Here is a 17290-nt window from a genome sequence, read left to right as displayed (position 1 = left end):
TAAGTTATATTGATATATTGAAATGCACAGGATACATAGAGGTTGACTGGCGGTATTGGAAAGTAAATAAAATGGTTATATTTGTGCTGTTGGCATAATGACCCAGAGTTCCAATGACCACCACTGAAGAAGAAATCAAGGTCACTAAGTTTCTCTTAAATTTCAAATCAATCCACTCTGAATGACAAAATTTTGAAAAATTAGTTCCCCCTGTAATGCACTTTGTAAGGAATTTGACAGGCTAAAAACAGAACAGTGCATATTTGTACTAGATTTAAATCACGGATGCCATCAGCAAATCACTTAAATGACTAAAGTCTCCTCCAGTATAACTAATGCAGCTCAAACAGGTCCACACTCAGTATCTCTACAATTCCACACAATTTGTCGTTACCAAAATGAAGTAAAAGGAAAATAAGGCAAGTGATCATTACTGGTTTCCATGTGTACACAGGCGCACACCTTTAAGCCGAAGGTGAAGATAGTCATGATGATTTTAAAGATGAGTGCCAGGCTGAGCTGCCACATAGCGGAGTAGACGCCGGGTGTGGAAGCTGCGTCTGACCCCTCAGGGTACGCCTGGCTGCCGTTCATCTGACTGCGGTACTGACACAGCTGAGAGGACTCCAGCGGCCCACAGTCTGTGAACAGCTCCTTAATCAGCTCGCTGGTGTTCTGCCGCGTGTACGGATTTGGAAATGCTACGATGGCCGTGATGGCAGCAACCGTGATCACCTCAAGCACTGGGTATTTACCTGAGAGAGCAGAGGTGCAGGGACAATATTCAGGATGAAGCTGATTAATTCATTAATTATAATTGATAAAAATTGAGAGAAAAAAAATATATATATCACATTTCTGCACCCATGTCTTCATTGAGGTCATGCAGACTTGATGTAGTTTAAAATGCAGTATGACAAAACCACTCTGTGTAGCTGATTGCAGTGAGCAGCTTTTTTCGACAATGATGTGCTGAAATCTGACACCCTAGCAGAATTTGACATCCCTTGATGTGTATACAAACGTTTTGGCAACCTTGTTAAAAAAATTTTGTTGATTTTATGAAAATAAAGTTAACACATCCTCTGCAGGCAATACACACTTTAATACACGTTTACTGTTTATTTGCTGAAATTAACATATTGAGAAAAAAAACTAATAAAAGATAAAAATGTGGTCTGTGCAAAAGTTTTGGCACAATTTATATTCACATTTAATACCCCCCCCCAACCCATATTTGTTAAACTCACCAAATGAATAGGATTTGTGCTCTGAATGCCACATTTCAGTTCCCTTTAGAGCAGAGTGTCAAGCTCCAGTCCTTGCGGGCCAAAACTCTGCAAACTTCAGCACACGGCCTCACTAAACATACCTGGTTCAGCTCAGCAGCTAATTAGCAAGGCCTTTGTAAATTGAATTCAGAGCGTAAGGAGGGGGTTAACCCCTGATCTCCATAGCACTTTGGGTTAGAAGGTCCCCAGTTTGACATGCTTGCTTTAGAGGATGTGTTAACTTGTTTTCTTAATTTTCTGACATGAAAAGATCATTTGACCAGGTGTGTTCAAACTATTGCATATGACTGATTATTTCCTACAAACTGCAAATACACTCAGGAGATAATGAATGCAATAAAAGCTCAGAAGCTGCACTGCACTGTTACTATTAGTTTATTGTGACTGAATATAACTGATCAATATTTTGTTAAGTAAAAAGTTAATAATTGTGTGTGTGTGTGTGTGTGTGTGTGTGTTAAAAATAAAAAGAAACAAACCCATGCTAATAAAACAGGAAGACAAACTGAACCCAACTTGTTTTTTGCATTCTTACCCTTTTAATCTATACAGATACATGATCTTTATATACATATCCTCCCCTGTACTTTACCTAAATCACAAATCAATAGCCGCCTGCAGAAGTAGTTTGGCAGTAAATAAACCAATGTCTTCTTAGCTGCCTGTGTGATATATACTTACCGAAGCGTGTGGATTTACGTCTGCGGCACCAGGCAATGTTGGCTCGGATGAAGAAGGCTCCCCAAAGCCCCCCAAACACACCAAGCAGGATGAAGGGGAAGAGCTCAAACAGGTACCAGGGCGTGTGGTACTCCACATAAAACAGCACCAAGCGACTGTTTCCGAACGGGTTAATGGAGCGCAGCACAAACGCTGCCACCAGGGCGGCGAAAAAAGACCGCCACAGTGTCTTCAGCGGGAAGTAATAACTCACCTGACAGAAGGAGAGAAAATAATTATTCAAGGCCCGATATCATGGAAAAATGTATTTTCTTCACTTTCTTGAAGCAAAATAATTAATGTAGTACAGAAACACTGTCAAAATTTCAAAATCCATCACTGCTCTCATGTCCATGTGATCCATTTATGGAAATCTGATGTAAAAACAGCCTATTTTCAATTCACTTTTTTCATGAGGTCAATACAAAACCAGCTAATTTACCAGCTCATATGTCCATCTATTCGGTCTACAGCAGTTTAGCCCAGCCCCACTCATGTAGAATTTATAAGCAGTGTTTTAGCCTAGACTGCATTTTGCATGCGAGACAATACAGATCAGCCAGTCACAATAGAGGTAATTTACATGCATCAGTCTTAAAGGCACAGTGACAAAAACAGCGTGTTAAAGGGGTTAAGAGAAGTTGCAAAATGATCATGTAAAAATAATGATGACAAGTATACACAAAAGGTTGGCTGCTAATACTGTTAGCGGTGCTGTTTTTGTTTTGTTTTTTTATTTAAGATGCAATCCATTATGATTTTGGATAATTGATTAATCAGTTAAAGAAATAGTGCAAACCTTAGTTTATCAATAATTAATCCTGAATATTTAAATCTACTAAAATAAAATATGTATTAAATAAATAAAATTTGTATACAAAAATTTATTTAAAAATTAGACTGCTGGGATAGGCTCCAGCATTCCCCCGCGACCCTGACGGAGAAGCGGCATAGAAAACTGATGGATGGATGGATAAAAGTACAAGCATCATTCCTTTTGCACAAACATAAAATACCTGTCCTATCTTCTTTTTATCAAGGGGAACTAAAACGTCTTCTGAATTGATTTTGAAAAGGCTATTTCACTCAGAGAGCAGAACCAACACTGGACTAATTAGTTTCTGTGTAGCTGGTAACACCATAAGTGAACCGGGCATTACCAAGCACACAGAAACAGCACAGTTGTCAGCCATGTCAGACAGTCCTTAAAGTGGCATTTGAACATTTGAACCCTTCCAAGTATGCATTTCTAGGCATCTCTGACACTCTGTAGCCATAATTTGCCCAAATTTCTGTATCGCAGTGGAAATGAACAGTGATTTGTACTCTCAATAGAATATTTCCCCAAACAACACCGCACCTCATGTTTCAATTTGAGTGAACTAACTAGTTACTGTAGCCAAAACAAAGCCAGCTGTGGGCATGTACTGATGTGGACAAAATTTCCTTAAAAACCAATCAGAAACTGGAGCAGTAGGTCCCATCTCCAGCCCCTCAGACCTATGTACAACGAAGAAGAGAATAAGCCAAATCATACGCCAAATCATATGGGAATATGCTGACTTTTGGGAAAAAGTGGGGAAAGCAGTATTTATTTTTTTAACATCTTATGTTTCCAAAAACTATGTCACTGCTGGAGAAAATGTTTTGACATAATTGACATATAAACCGTAACTGTAGGTAAGACTATGTTACACAGCATCAGAAACCATACAAGCTGTGTAGCTCCACTGCAAGTCTAAAGGAGCAAACCTTAGACACCAAACATGTCTACATTTGGGGTGTAGGCTGTGTAAAAGAGAGAGTTCTCTGTTTCTCTCTGCAGTGATGGCATTCTCACCTCCTCCAGGCTGAAGAGAACTCCTCCTATTGGAGCCCCAAACGCCACCGACACACCTGCAGCCGACGCTGCAGAAAGCACCTGCACAGTCACACACAAAAGAGTCCTGATTTCTTAGATGTGTTTTTTCTGATGTATGCTGGGTATTTATAGCTCCGCGTAAGTCTGAGGCAGCTGTTCAAGTGCACATACCTCTCTTTTCTTGGCCTCGTTCTTGCTGTATTTGGGGAAAAGGTAAGAGAAGATGTTGCCACAGCAACAGGCCACATGCACCAGTGGCCCCTCCTTCCCCAGACTGAGGCCAGACGCCACAGCCAGCACCAGAGTGATGGTCTTTATCATAAGAGTCCACTTACCGAGGTAGCCTCGGATTATAAAGCCACTCAGGATGGTCTTAATCTGAGAGAGAAAGGAACACCATGATCAAAAGAGATGTTAAAATGTGTGAAAAATAATGCAAAATAATCAGTATATTGTGATGCATCGATGAGATGGTGACGATTCAACAGCAATTATAATAACATGGAACAAAGTTTAGAGCTGCGCAAATGGTTTAGGCACCTGGGAAAAAAGTTAATAGGATGTTAATCTGGGCAGAAAGTGTCTATTTACTCAGATAAAGACCAATATTAAAATAAATGCAAATACTATTAATACAATAAGTATTGCATGCATGTCAATGTGTTAGCTTAACCATTTCAATATAACCCGTATTATTTGTAGTTATAATTCAACACATGGTTTGGCTAATCAGTAATTCATTATGTCAAATCAGATGTGCTGATGATTCAAATCCATTTGAAGGCAGAGATGATGAAGAAAATTTTGTTCTTCAAACTAGATGAGGAGATACCAACTATTTAAAACAACAACAAAAATCTTACTTTTTGCTGCATGTACCATTTTGTTTTTCATTTGCATATAATGTTGTAGAGTGTTTTACTCTATATTTCAACTCTATACTTTATATTTTCCCCAAATATAATGAAAAAAATATTTATTTCACACGAAGCCCTAGCACTGATCAATTCACTCTGCACACATACTGACTCCATCAGCAGTGCTTATATTATCTGTACAGTCCAGAGTACAGAGTCAACATTAATGGCTTTTGTGCAGAGCCTTGAAACAGTAGGAGAGGAACTAGGCACTCTTCAAAGGCTGAACTGTTTCTTTCAGCGCAGGAGTTTCACATTTAAAGTCCTGGTATTATTTTAAAAAAAATATTTTACTTTTTCGTCAAGTGTACAATTACATTGAGAGGAATGCATCATGAGTGTGCAGACTCTGACCTCTTAACAACCCAATTCAGTTACCATTCTTTATGAAAAGATTTAATACACCATTTCAATTTGTTTGGATTAGATTATTTTATATGAATCAGCAATACTTTTAAAAGTAGACTGAACACTTAAATGTGACTCAAGGAACTATTTACACAGTCGTGGCACGTTGGCAATAAAAGAAACAAAACAAGTGTAGATTAGACCAACCTCAGGAATCCCTGAGCCACAGGCGTACGGAGCGAACACTTTAACCAAACACACCGCCAGGAAGGCAAAGGCCAGAGCCCAGTACGTGTACATGAAGTAGTTCATGATATAGGAACCAGGTCCCTGAAAGAGAACAGACCATATAAATGAGATCAGATGCAATAATTCAATAAATAAAGATATTATGAATAAAAATTAAAGCTTCCAATGATTCAGCTTATTGATTTATTATACAATACATTGGAAAATTGGGAAGAACGTGTTTTAGTACAGCTAGTGTAGAAGGAATTATATGATTTAGTTAGTGATGTAAAAAGGTTAAAGGCTTATTATTCATTAATTAATACCAGTAAGTCAATGTTGTTGTTGATTATAATAATAATAATAATAATAATAATAACAATAACAATAACAACCATAACAATAATAATAACAATAACAACAACAATCATAACAATAATAGTACTTGTAACTCAGTAAGGAAAAAAAATCTACCATAAATAATATGCAAGTTCTATTCAGTAGAACCTTATTATTTGGTAGGTAATAAGTAATAACAGTAACTTTTATTTTTATCCTATTATTTAGCATGTAATTAAGAAATAAGTAACAGTATTATCTGTAACTAATAGGTAATAGTAACATTCAGTAAAGCTTTTGCCGATTTCTCAGCATGTTAAAAGCAGTTCATTTCAGTAAGCCTTATAATTCCCTAAGTGATCAATAATATTTAAACATATATGCAAAGTTTTAAGATTAGCTATTTCAAAATCACCCTCACCTCCGCCTGGCCCAGGATGAGTTCAGCCCATGTTTTCCATTGTGGGCATTTGTCTCTCTCAGCGAATGTGGTCTCATTCGACCCCCAGCAGCACTGCTCATGGTTAAACCACATGGCACTCAGACACACTCCCTCCTTCAGGTCATTCATCCAATCAGCAGCGATGTCTATTAGACCCGCCAACGCACCTGAGAGAGAGAGAGAGAGAGAGAGAGAGAGAGAGAGAGAGAGAGAGAGAGAGAGAGAGAGAGAGAGAGAGAGAGAGAGAGAGAGAGAGAGAGAGAGAGAGAGAGAGAGAGAGAGAGAGAGAGAGAGAGACATCATTCTTAGCACTGCATTCTTAGCAGTGACACTGACGTGGTGGTGTGTTGTGCTGGTACGAGTGGATCAAACACAGCAGTGCTGCTGGTGTTTTTAAACACTGGGTCCACTCATTGTCCACTCCAACTGAAAAGACACAGTGGACTTACCGTGTGCTTTTTCATAGATCCTCAGAAAATAGGTAAAAGGAGATCAAGTGATGTCATCAGTGTGATTATTTCAAAATAAGAGATATTTTGTTACCAGGTAAGACCAGTGACACGACTCCTGGGGTCCACAACTTTCATTATAAATTCTGTAATATTTATTTGGCATTTGTTTTCTTTGTCATTTAATTTATATATTCCATAGTCATGTATAGATTATTGTAGTTAAAATTGCAAAAAAAAAAGTGTTTTTTCTTCAAAATATGGCCTCACCCTTTACATATGCCTGTGGGGACAAGCGCTTCTGTGGTGCTTGGAATTCTACATAATTGATTTAAAAACAAATACTGCTAAATTGATGGCTCAAGAAGGTGTAACTGTTAAAATAACTTTTCAAAATGTAAATAAATTGCAATCCCAACACTAAGGACACAAACACGGACGTTTCTGTAGAATGACCCATATAACGTGTGTGTTTGGATGTGTTTCCACAGTTCCTCAGATACACACTACCAAAACAAACACAGCAGGAACAGCAGAGGAAAGCACGATAAGGATGAGTCTCTGTTTACTACGGATTCTCTTGCATTACTGCAACCTGCGGCTACAGTTAAACCTCCATTATTTAATACTAACATTGTCCTCTTCCAGCTCCACAGTCAATTATGCATACTGCTGAAGGTGAGGAGCCTGGGCTGAGACCTGCACTCTGGCTTGGCATTCAAAACTATGCTTCTCTGATTTTGTCCAATAACTAATATTTCCCATCATGTTAAAACCACCTAAAACTAAGGTGCTTAAAAGTTCAGGAGAGATGTCAACTTCAGGTCACTGCAGCAAAAAAAAACATTGTCAGTCAGTCAAAGATGATGCATTTCAACTTAATTACCTAATAGATACACAATTATGCAATTAATTAGCTCACGCTAATAAAATCTCATCATACTGCCTATCTCAGGTATGCTGTTATATAACTATAGTTATAGTTATTCTATATAAATGTTCAAATACATTTATTAACATCTGACTGAATCTCACAAACAAATCCTGATTAAAAGCGTGTGAAACAGCTCCATTATACTTTCATGAGACAGTAATCAGTGTTTGTATTTCAGTCACAGCTGGACATGTTGTACAGGGAGGCTGCTGGTATATTTCTGTCTACGTCATGTTTTCCAACACAAGCTTGATCCTCAGAGAGCTTCAGCTCTGTGTGTTCGTGTGTGTTACCTGAAGCCAGTCCTGTCAGAGTCACCACCAGCCACCCAGACCAGGCATCGTACAGGCTCTTTGTGAACTCCCATGCGGATTCCTTCTTCTTACTGTTAATCTGCACAAATCACACACACACACACACACACACACACACACACACACACACACACACACACACACACACACAAATAAATTATTCATTTCAAGAATAACAAGCAGGAAACAAAGAAAAGAAAAAACAGAAACCCAAACAAAATTCATTTTTCAGAATTTAGTGTGCCCACTGTCTGCTTTTATTACAGTTTCCATTCTTTTTTAGGAGACTCACTTTCAGTTCTGGGATATTTTTTCACTCTTCTAAAGTTCAGTCTTAGAAGTTGGTTCCAGTTTCTGCTTCTCACAATCCAAAACACATTTTAATAATGCAGATGTCTTCAACATAATTGAACCTGTTGAGGCTTCTTCAAAAACTACTAAACTTTATAAAATTAGCTATTTTTAGTTGAGGCACCTCACGTAAGATCATCTAAATGTAGGCCATCATGCTGAAACTACTCAAACCCCACAGAAAGAACTAGACAGCTAACATCATCACATCACACAGTGTGAGTGAGTGTGATGTCTCAGGAGAGTTTTGTTACAAAATTGGAACAGATTTATTCTTTGTTTCCATGCAATGTACAATCCAGCATTTCAGGTATGCCCCCGTAATCACCCCAGTAATGGTACCTGGTATTTGTGCCACCTCTAATTATTTAGGGGAAGTTTATTAAAGGTTAAAAATAATAAAAAACAAATTAACCACATTGTTTTTGTGGTTAACTATGATTAATCACATTTGTTTTATTTTCCCTAAATTTAACATTAAAGAGATTTTTTTTACCATTTACAAAAAAAAACATAAAACATTTTCAATACAATTATTTTTATCGTGTGAATGCAGTTCCTACGAACTTGAACATGAAAAATCACGGGTTCAATAGACAATGCGTTTCCAATTTTCATTACCATTGTCCAGCAAGATAAATAGTGGTGGATTTTCCAGCGAATGAGTGTATATATCATGTAAATCATGCATACACTTAGGGCTGTATGATATTGGCATAAAACGCAATGTTCGACACATAGCCGTCAGATATATTAATGACTACATGAGAAGTGATAAATTATTAAAACCGTGTATCTCTGGCTGGGTGTGACTCATGTACAGACTTTTTTGGATGCATAATCAAATCTAATTAACTTCTCCTTCAAACAAAAAGCAAAATATGAAATTGGAACAGCACCTTTCACTACCTGTGAAATACAAAGAGGTACTAACAGCTTCTTGCCTCAGCCCTTTTTTGTGCTCTGGAAGGCTGAGAAAAAAAACTCAACAGCTTTCTCCAAAGATGTTTCAAAAACAAATACAAATGTATTTTTATATAGGCCCACAAGAAGTAATATTTTTGTTCATTTATTAATCTATTTTTGTTTAGTTACTACATGTGTTTGTTGTGATAGAAGTCATTACTGGATATGCAAATAATCCTAATGTTTGAGGTGTTTTTACAGGCCTGTCAATCAGGATTGAAGGTTTTTGAGTGTTTTATAGCTGGTCATTTAGTTGAATGGTTGCTTGTGCACCATGTGGTACAGCAGGGTTCAATCTCAGCACAGAGAAGCACTTCTAACTGTTTGTGCCAGCAATGTAATAAAGTCCATTTGGCGTATGAGGTAATTTCATCTGTTCTGCCATCACAGCTCTTAGCGATGCCATTTATTGTGGAAACTCATCTCACGTTAACAATAAAAATACAATATTTAACATGCAGCCCTAATGCAGTCCCTGCTTCTTCTTCAGGACAGTCACCTCTCACTCTCTTTCATACAGCTGGTGGATTCTTGTTACAGTGGAGGCTCTTAAGGGCGGAAATGTGCTGCTACCATTTTGCTTTTGCTTTGCTGCTTGTTGATTTATCCACAGGTGTCCCCTGAGACATTCCCCAGCATAATGTGCTGAAGATGATGAACACATCACTTTAAAAGCCTTTTAAATGCTGTCTTTGAGCGAGAGGTCCACAATCACAGATTGTGTCATAGCAACATACGACATAACAGCTGGACTTCAGCCTACACTACAGAAAGCTCAAAGGGTCAATCTTGGAAAACTCATTAAACACATTAATGGTGCTAATGCTTTATGCTTTAGTGTAAAGAAATCGTTATTAATTGAATATGACCAAATATTTAACATTTCAATCTACACTGTACACGTTCTAATCATCTAATTATAAAAAACCCACTTAACTCCGTGTCATTATTGACCATTCTTTTTCAGTTTTAGCAGTATTTTAGGTGAGTGCATGTCTCATTCATTCTACTGCACAGGAAAGTCCCAAATAAACTGCCTGTGACATTTCCTTTCTATGAATTTCCTGCAGGTGAGTCCTCTCCTTTCTAACTCTCAGTGAAGCCACAGTGCTCCACATATCAGCTGGAGTAAAGGCTACAGTCTATATCTCCTGATAAGCACGATTTCCTCAGAGAGAGGAAAGACAACTGCCATTCAAATACTACAGTCAAATGAGTCAGGAAGGTTAAATGCTCTTAAATGTACTGAAACTTTCAGATGAATGAACAGATGGCGATCCAGAAGAATCCAGAGAAAATGTGTATTATAGCTGGTCTGTGATTGCTGCCAATTTAATTTTAAATAATACAGTTCAGTTCATTCAACAAACAACTTAAAATTCTCCATCACTGACATTCACTATTACACATTTTCAGAGCACAATATAAAGGATGTGACCGTTTTAAATTACATACCGCAAAATAAAACCACATGAACAGCAACATATTTCAGCACATTTTTTCTGACTCAGTAGCAAACTTACATATGATACACAGTCAGCTGATGCTCTGGCGCTGGATGGCTCACAGAGGTATACATCTGAAAACATGTCTTTGTACTGAAAAACTGTATTAAATTTTATATGTGGTACTATTATATTGTTAGCTAGCATAGCTACAGTTGCACTAACACCGACTTCTTTATTACACCCAAAGCAACATCCATAGTTTCATTTAGTATTTTCTTCTATGATGCATAACGAATACTCAATTCATGATTTTGATGTGTAGTAGTAATGATTTTAAACAGTTCACGCAACAATAGTAAAAACTTTATATTTGTGGTCATTAACATAATGATACATTTACACACTACGCTCATCTCTAGACTTTACATAGAATTAATTCGGACAGCTATTGTACTGATCAATTGCCCCAAACCTGTAAAGGGTTTTCAGCAGTAACAGTATGTGCCTGTATTGGAGTTTGTTTGGAATGTGCACTTTGACTAATTTTTGATATCTGTGTGTGTGTGTGTGTGTGTGTGTGTGTGTGTGTGTGTGTGGCCTGCCCCCTTCAGCACTTTGTTTTGGACAGCAGGCAACCACGTGACCCAGGGGGCGGGGCGAGAAACCACCCACGCCTGGCCGCGCATAATCAGCGCAGCTGTAGCGACACCAGTGTAAACAGCCTCGGAACCTCAGTCCGGTGAGCAGCTTGGTGCGAGAGTCCATGGGTGTTAACTGGTGTGCTCTCTTTCTTTCTGCACTCCTTACACAGACTGAGCCCGCAACCGGGAGTCCACGAGGCGCCACCCAGTGTCTGCCGCCGGGACTTCCCCTCCTGCCGCACTCCTCACAGGACCCTCCGCCCCCCTGCTGCTTTGTCCTTTGTTTTGTTTTTTTCTTTTCTTTTGATCTTAACGCCAATAAACGGCGCAGCTATGAGCCGCTAACCTACTTCCCCCCTCCTGTGGTCCCTGGCTCGCCTCTGGCACCCCACAATATATATTATATGTGGGTTAATGAATGGATAGTCTGTTGACAGTGTTTGATAACAATAAGGACTCTTACAGGTGGACAACCTGCCAATATGTTAGTTTGTCAGTGAAATGTACTTTCACTGTTTTTTAACCAAGCTAAAATCAGCTAGGGTCATCATTACCTTAGTGATAAAGCTGCACCAGAGCCATCACGACCTTAACAACACATCCTTGGCAAAGTGCTCATATTCTTAATAGTATATTTTCCTATTAATAATATCACACTTAGTACATACATACAAAGTATGTAAAGCGTAGTATACATTCTCATAAATATGAGTGAACTTGAAGTTTAACTGTCTTGATAACTCAAAATCAGCATTTCAATTAATTGTTTGTCTATATTTTTGTCTGTATGCACAACAAAATGAAAAATAGTGAAATCACTATTTAAGTTAAGTATTGGCACCTTGAACTGTTAACCTAGTACTCAAGTACCCATGCACATCCCTAGTGGTCAGTTTAGCTGGGCTAGTCATTACCTTGCGGTGACGTTCACGGTCTTTACATTTCTCTCTGACCCAGTCAATAGTGTGGAAGTCGTCATAGGTTCCTACGCCAGGGATGGGCTCCTCCAATAGGTCCAGCAGGTGGGTGGAGCTACTCACCCCTCCGGCTCCACCCCCACCATTAGACATGGCGTAGTTAGAGCCTGCAAAAACAGAAGGAGAGATATGAGTAAGGGAGGAAAATAGTAGAGGACCAAAGGGGAGGATTTAGAGGGAAGAGTTTATGGAGCAAGAAGGAAGATTAAACTCCCATAAAGATGATGGATGAGATAATAAATGGACAAAGGGAAGGCTGAAGAGAAAGAAAAAAACTAGAGCAAATGACAAGAGAAAGGGGAGGACAGGAAGACAAACTATGTCCTCTGAGAAACGCCATGCCTAATGGAAAAGATTTTAGAATTATAAAATCAAACCAACAGATATTATAGTGTGCCAATTTTAGAATACAGTGTGTATAATATTCTTTGATGTATTATTTGATTCATTATTTCTTAGTCACATTAATGAAGTGCCTGGATTAAAACAGTGTTAAAATCAACTAAAGATAATAAGAGCCTCATTTGAGTCATTAAGAGCTCAACAACACTTTAAGCTCTCCAGAACACTCCCTCATTCCCCCTATTGTGGTACTCGGTAAGGTAAGAGAGTTGGTTTGCTCTGCAGAGAGAGGAGAACAGAGGCAAGAGCATCTGTAGCTGCAGAAGACCTAACCGCCCCGCCTGCTGTAATCAGCTAATCAGCTTTGTAGTGCCTCACTGCTCTCCAGGTCAGGCATAGGAGCCAAGGTCCTCCTGCACCATGCAGCTGCATTAAGGGCTTTAAAGGGGCCTGAAATTTTTGTCTGAACTCCAATATGAACAAATAATTTTATTGATTTAATTTAATTGAGTCCCAGACACTCAGCATCTTATTTGGATTTGTATCTAAACTGAGCTTGACAACATTCTGTCCAAATTTACATTGACCCAGAACCACACTATGTTTTGAGTCTGAAACTAACCTGGAGTTAAAGTATTTCTGTCTGAAACTGATCTAACCTGGCCCTTAATCAACCCAGAGTCCAATAAAACCAGTGTTTTAACATTTAGTATTAAATTACCATGCAGTGACATTGTTTGCAATCATTATAGATAAACTTGATTAAAAACGTCATAATTTGGATGGTTCACTGTATAAAGCTTGTAGACGCTCAGTCTATCTATTAAATACAACTGAACTTGAAGTTGTATGTGAAAAAAGTTCCATTAAATCTACTCCTAACCCCAAACCTAACCTTAATGCAACAATCACCAGAATGTTAAAATTAAAAATTATACATACACACACACACACACACACACACACACACGTTTATATATACACACATACATATACATATACATATACATATTATACACATATATATATATATATATATATATATATATATATACACACATACATACATACACACACACACACATACACACATATATATAATATCCCCGTGACCCTGAGGGAGAAGCAGCTTAGAAAATGTGTGTGAGATTATATTTATTTATTTATTTATTTATTAAAATAGAAAGTCCAAAAATAGCTAATTTTGAAGCTTAGTAGTACTCAAGGGTAGTACTGGTAAAGGAAAGTGGCACCGTCATGTGTAAACCCGAGTAATTCCCCATCTTTCCATCTCTCTCTCTCTCGCTCACTCACATATGCTTCTAATATCGTAATCTATGTGAAATCAAATACCTAAAAATCAAATCCTCTATTTAAGCACGAGGCAGCATCCCCCGGCTCATTACTGAAGATGATCATCAATTTGCAGTAGTCCTGTCTTGTCTAGAAAAGGCAAAGAGGCAATCAATAAAAGCCTGGCACAGATGGGCTAAGAGTGCACTGTATTTCAGCCAAGGCAGGCTGCTTCTTTCAGACAGATTCTGAGAGCGTCGCCTTGCTGTTGCCTTGCCTCAACCACACAGACATCCACAAAATGACACGCAGAAAGAGCAGAAGTGGCCTGAGGCCTACGCTGAGCATCACCGCTCTGCTGCCAGACCAAACAGAGCAGCCATTTTGATCAGCGTGATGTGCATAAATGCATTTGCTCTGTTTGTGACCGTGAGAGAATAAAACAAAAACAGATCTGTACAATTAAAAAGCCTAATGTTACTAATAATAAATAAAACAGCCACCGGTTAGCATGATGCAAATACTGCTATGCTAACTTCCATTTGTTGCTAGCTATGTTAGCATATTTTAATCACACTAGGTTTTTAACTCCAGACCCTCAATCTAGTTTCTGGTCTTGGGTTTGATGATTACTGGTAGTGTCTTGAACTGCTGATGTGACTGATCGGTCACTCTGTGTCCTCCATACCTGCGATTACTAAACCTAAAACTTGAAACTGGACTCACTGTCCACAGTTCCACTCACTCCCAAGTCCATATTTGGAAACTTTGCTGCAAAAAACATCAAAATGACTATCTGGAATTCATTGAACTTTGTGACATCACAAAAACACATTTACATACACACACACACACACACACACACACACACACACACACACACACACCTACGTCGCCTACAGTAGTATAGCTCTCCCCATACATAATCGCCTGGGCTGCTTTTTGAATGATGCACAATACAGAACAGAGCTCTTCTGCATTTATCAGTTTTAAATGAGAAGTAATGAAAACAGCATACATATGCATTGCTTCAGGCAGCATAGTTGTTATACCATTACACACGGGGCTGCTTCAATTCCACAGTTAAAATTTACTCAATTTAATAAACCAGTGATTAAAATCAATAGACTGCCTGTGCTTCATTAGTTAACTGCATTATTATAATACAGATTTTAATTCTCCTATTGTTTTCTCTAACAATAAGAAACAAAGCCTGACAATTATTTATCAGCACTTTTTTGGTCAATTAGGGCAGCTTCCCAGAATCCCTGGAACAAGCATACATCTAAAATAAACTAGATATTTAAGCCATGATACACTGGTCATAATCCGACTCCTAGTCTTTAGAAACCAATTCTGTAGGAAGGCGTCCTAATCTATCTTAAATACGGTTTCAGATCTTTGCATTTATAAAACGGGGCGTAGCCTCTCAATCTCTCTCTCTCTCTCTCTGCTATTATGCCATCATGTTATGCTGTGAGGATTCCGGGAACTTGGCCATGACTTCAGAGGTCAATGGGTTCAAATTGTACCTAATGACTAATTTGGCAGAGGGCAGGTTTTTATTAGCTTTTTTCAGTTAAAGCTCACACTACGTAGACTGAATGAACACATGAACCACTCTAGCATATTTCCAGTATTTTTATTGGCCAAAGTCACAATATAAATAAAAATATTGGCTCTTTAAATGGGCCAAACAGGTATTTTAAACTCAAACGAAAAACTAGTTGTCCATTTAAATAACCAACCTCATGTTACTTACAACATAAAACTAATCGGTTTAAAAAAAAAAAAAAAAAAAAAAAAAAAGCGCAGCAATAAATCAGATCAATGTCACTTATATGTTTGGAAGATTCTGATCACCAAGCCCTTTTTTTGCTTGTTTGAAAATTGTCTGAGAGTTTTATTTTGGCCAAAAATGTAACTACTACTACTACTACTACTACTACTACTACTACTACTACTACTACTACTACTACTACTACTACACAATTATAAATGATTCTACCATCTGAAAACCAATGCAGTTGGATTGGCACCTCAGACATCACTACCTTTTATACTCCTACATTTTAGCCAAAAGCTGCAGACTGTATTGTTATTCCAGATCAAAGATGCTAATCAGAACCCAATACAGATGCAACAGAATAGATGTGTGTCTGCCTCAACCACGTCCAACACCAGAAAAGGATGACTCGGTGAGCCTGACTCAACCCAATAAAACTGACAGTACTGGATAAATTACAGAGATATGGATCACCTCGAAAAAGGTGCTGCAGACAGAAAAGGATAGACCTTCAGTACTGATGAGTGAGTGAGTGAGTGAGTGAGTGAGTGAGTGAGTGAGTGATATCCAACTTAAAATCTTGCAACTGACACACATTTTGTATGTTAGTCTAACAAGCCTGGGGGTGATTCTTGCTTACATCCCACCACCACACCCCTCCCCAAACAAATACCACCAACCTGACAACCTGATCAAGAAGAAAGTGGCTCAGTTACTGACTGCACAAAATCCTCACAAACCACATATTTCACAAACCAAGCTTGCTCAGTTAGCCCTGTAACTTTAGCTATAAAAGTCAGTCTGTTTGTATGTTCCTGGTCATGTAAGTCACTATTTGTCATATCATTTCATTTTAAAGACAAACTTCTTGTTTTCTCTCACTCACTCAACACACGCATGACTGTGAATCAGCTGTTACTGGTTAATGATAACAAATTATCCAGTTATGTTGAGAAATCCTGCTTTGTGAAATATCGCTCTGCTCTACATACTTGTTATTTCATACGTTATATTGTTCTAAAATGCTCTGGTTTTAAGAATTGGCCTAGCGAATGGAAACTGACCTTCCTGAGCCCTCTCAGCACATGAGACATGTGATTGCCAGAGTGAACACACACACACACACACACACACACACACTCCTCTGTTCTGCCAGCATAACACAGATTACAGCCTCAGCAAGGTTGCACAACACAGCCTTACAAGAAGGCATTGAAATACACTCAGCCTCATGAAGTAAGACAGGCTAAGCCCAGGTATGATGCACAGTCATTCAGAGGAACATGATGCATCAGACTGTCCAAAGTTATTCTGTATTTGACACTGAATTCACTGCACTTGGCTTCATGCTTTGAATTGCAGTACAGCATGATCATAGAATGAGTTAGTCTGTGAGGTGTGTGTGTGCTAGACAACAAATTAGAAAAGACCCATGTTGACTGAAAGGGCCCATATAATGAAAAATACATTTTCCTCAATACTGCATGCACTAATACGGACCTTTTTCATTGAAAAGGTTTGATGTTATATGTAAACATTGCCAAAGTTTCAAAATGTAACAAATCACTCCTCAGTCCACAACACAGAAAAAAAACATTCTGCAAAAACCAATCTGAAAACCATCACCCATTCTCACTGAAGT

The 17290-nt window shown here is 38.3% G+C and overlaps 1 protein-coding gene across 8 annotated transcripts in view; it reads right to left on the bottom strand.

Moving 5' to 3' along the window:
• Window positions 1-17290, bottom strand: part of clcn3 (chloride channel 3) — a 53497-nt gene that overhangs the window by 12585 nt on the left and 23622 nt on the right. For all 8 annotated transcript variants that reach the window (XM_037546907.1, XM_037546906.1, XM_037546899.1 and 5 more), the window contains 8 exons: window positions 12165-12334; window positions 7824-7923; window positions 6127-6314; window positions 5346-5468; window positions 4045-4251; window positions 3853-3933; window positions 1974-2226; window positions 463-755 (listed from right to left, as the gene is read on the bottom strand). In XM_037546907.1, the coding sequence (XP_037402804.1) occupies window positions 463-755; window positions 1974-2226; window positions 3853-3933; window positions 4045-4251; window positions 5346-5468; window positions 6127-6314; window positions 7824-7923; window positions 12165-12334 (1415 nt within the window). The remainder of the gene's footprint in view (window positions 1-462; window positions 756-1973; window positions 2227-3852; window positions 3934-4044; window positions 4252-5345; window positions 5469-6126; window positions 6315-7823; window positions 7924-12164; window positions 12335-17290) is intronic.

The sequence above is a fragment of the Pygocentrus nattereri genome, chromosome 2, assembly GCF_015220715.1.
Source record: "Pygocentrus nattereri isolate fPygNat1 chromosome 2, fPygNat1.pri, whole genome shotgun sequence".
Lineage (NCBI taxonomy): Eukaryota > Metazoa > Chordata > Actinopteri > Characiformes > Serrasalmidae > Pygocentrus > Pygocentrus nattereri.
The sequence above is the reverse complement of the archived record's forward strand: the minus strand, read 5'-3'. Positions and strand labels throughout refer to the sequence as shown.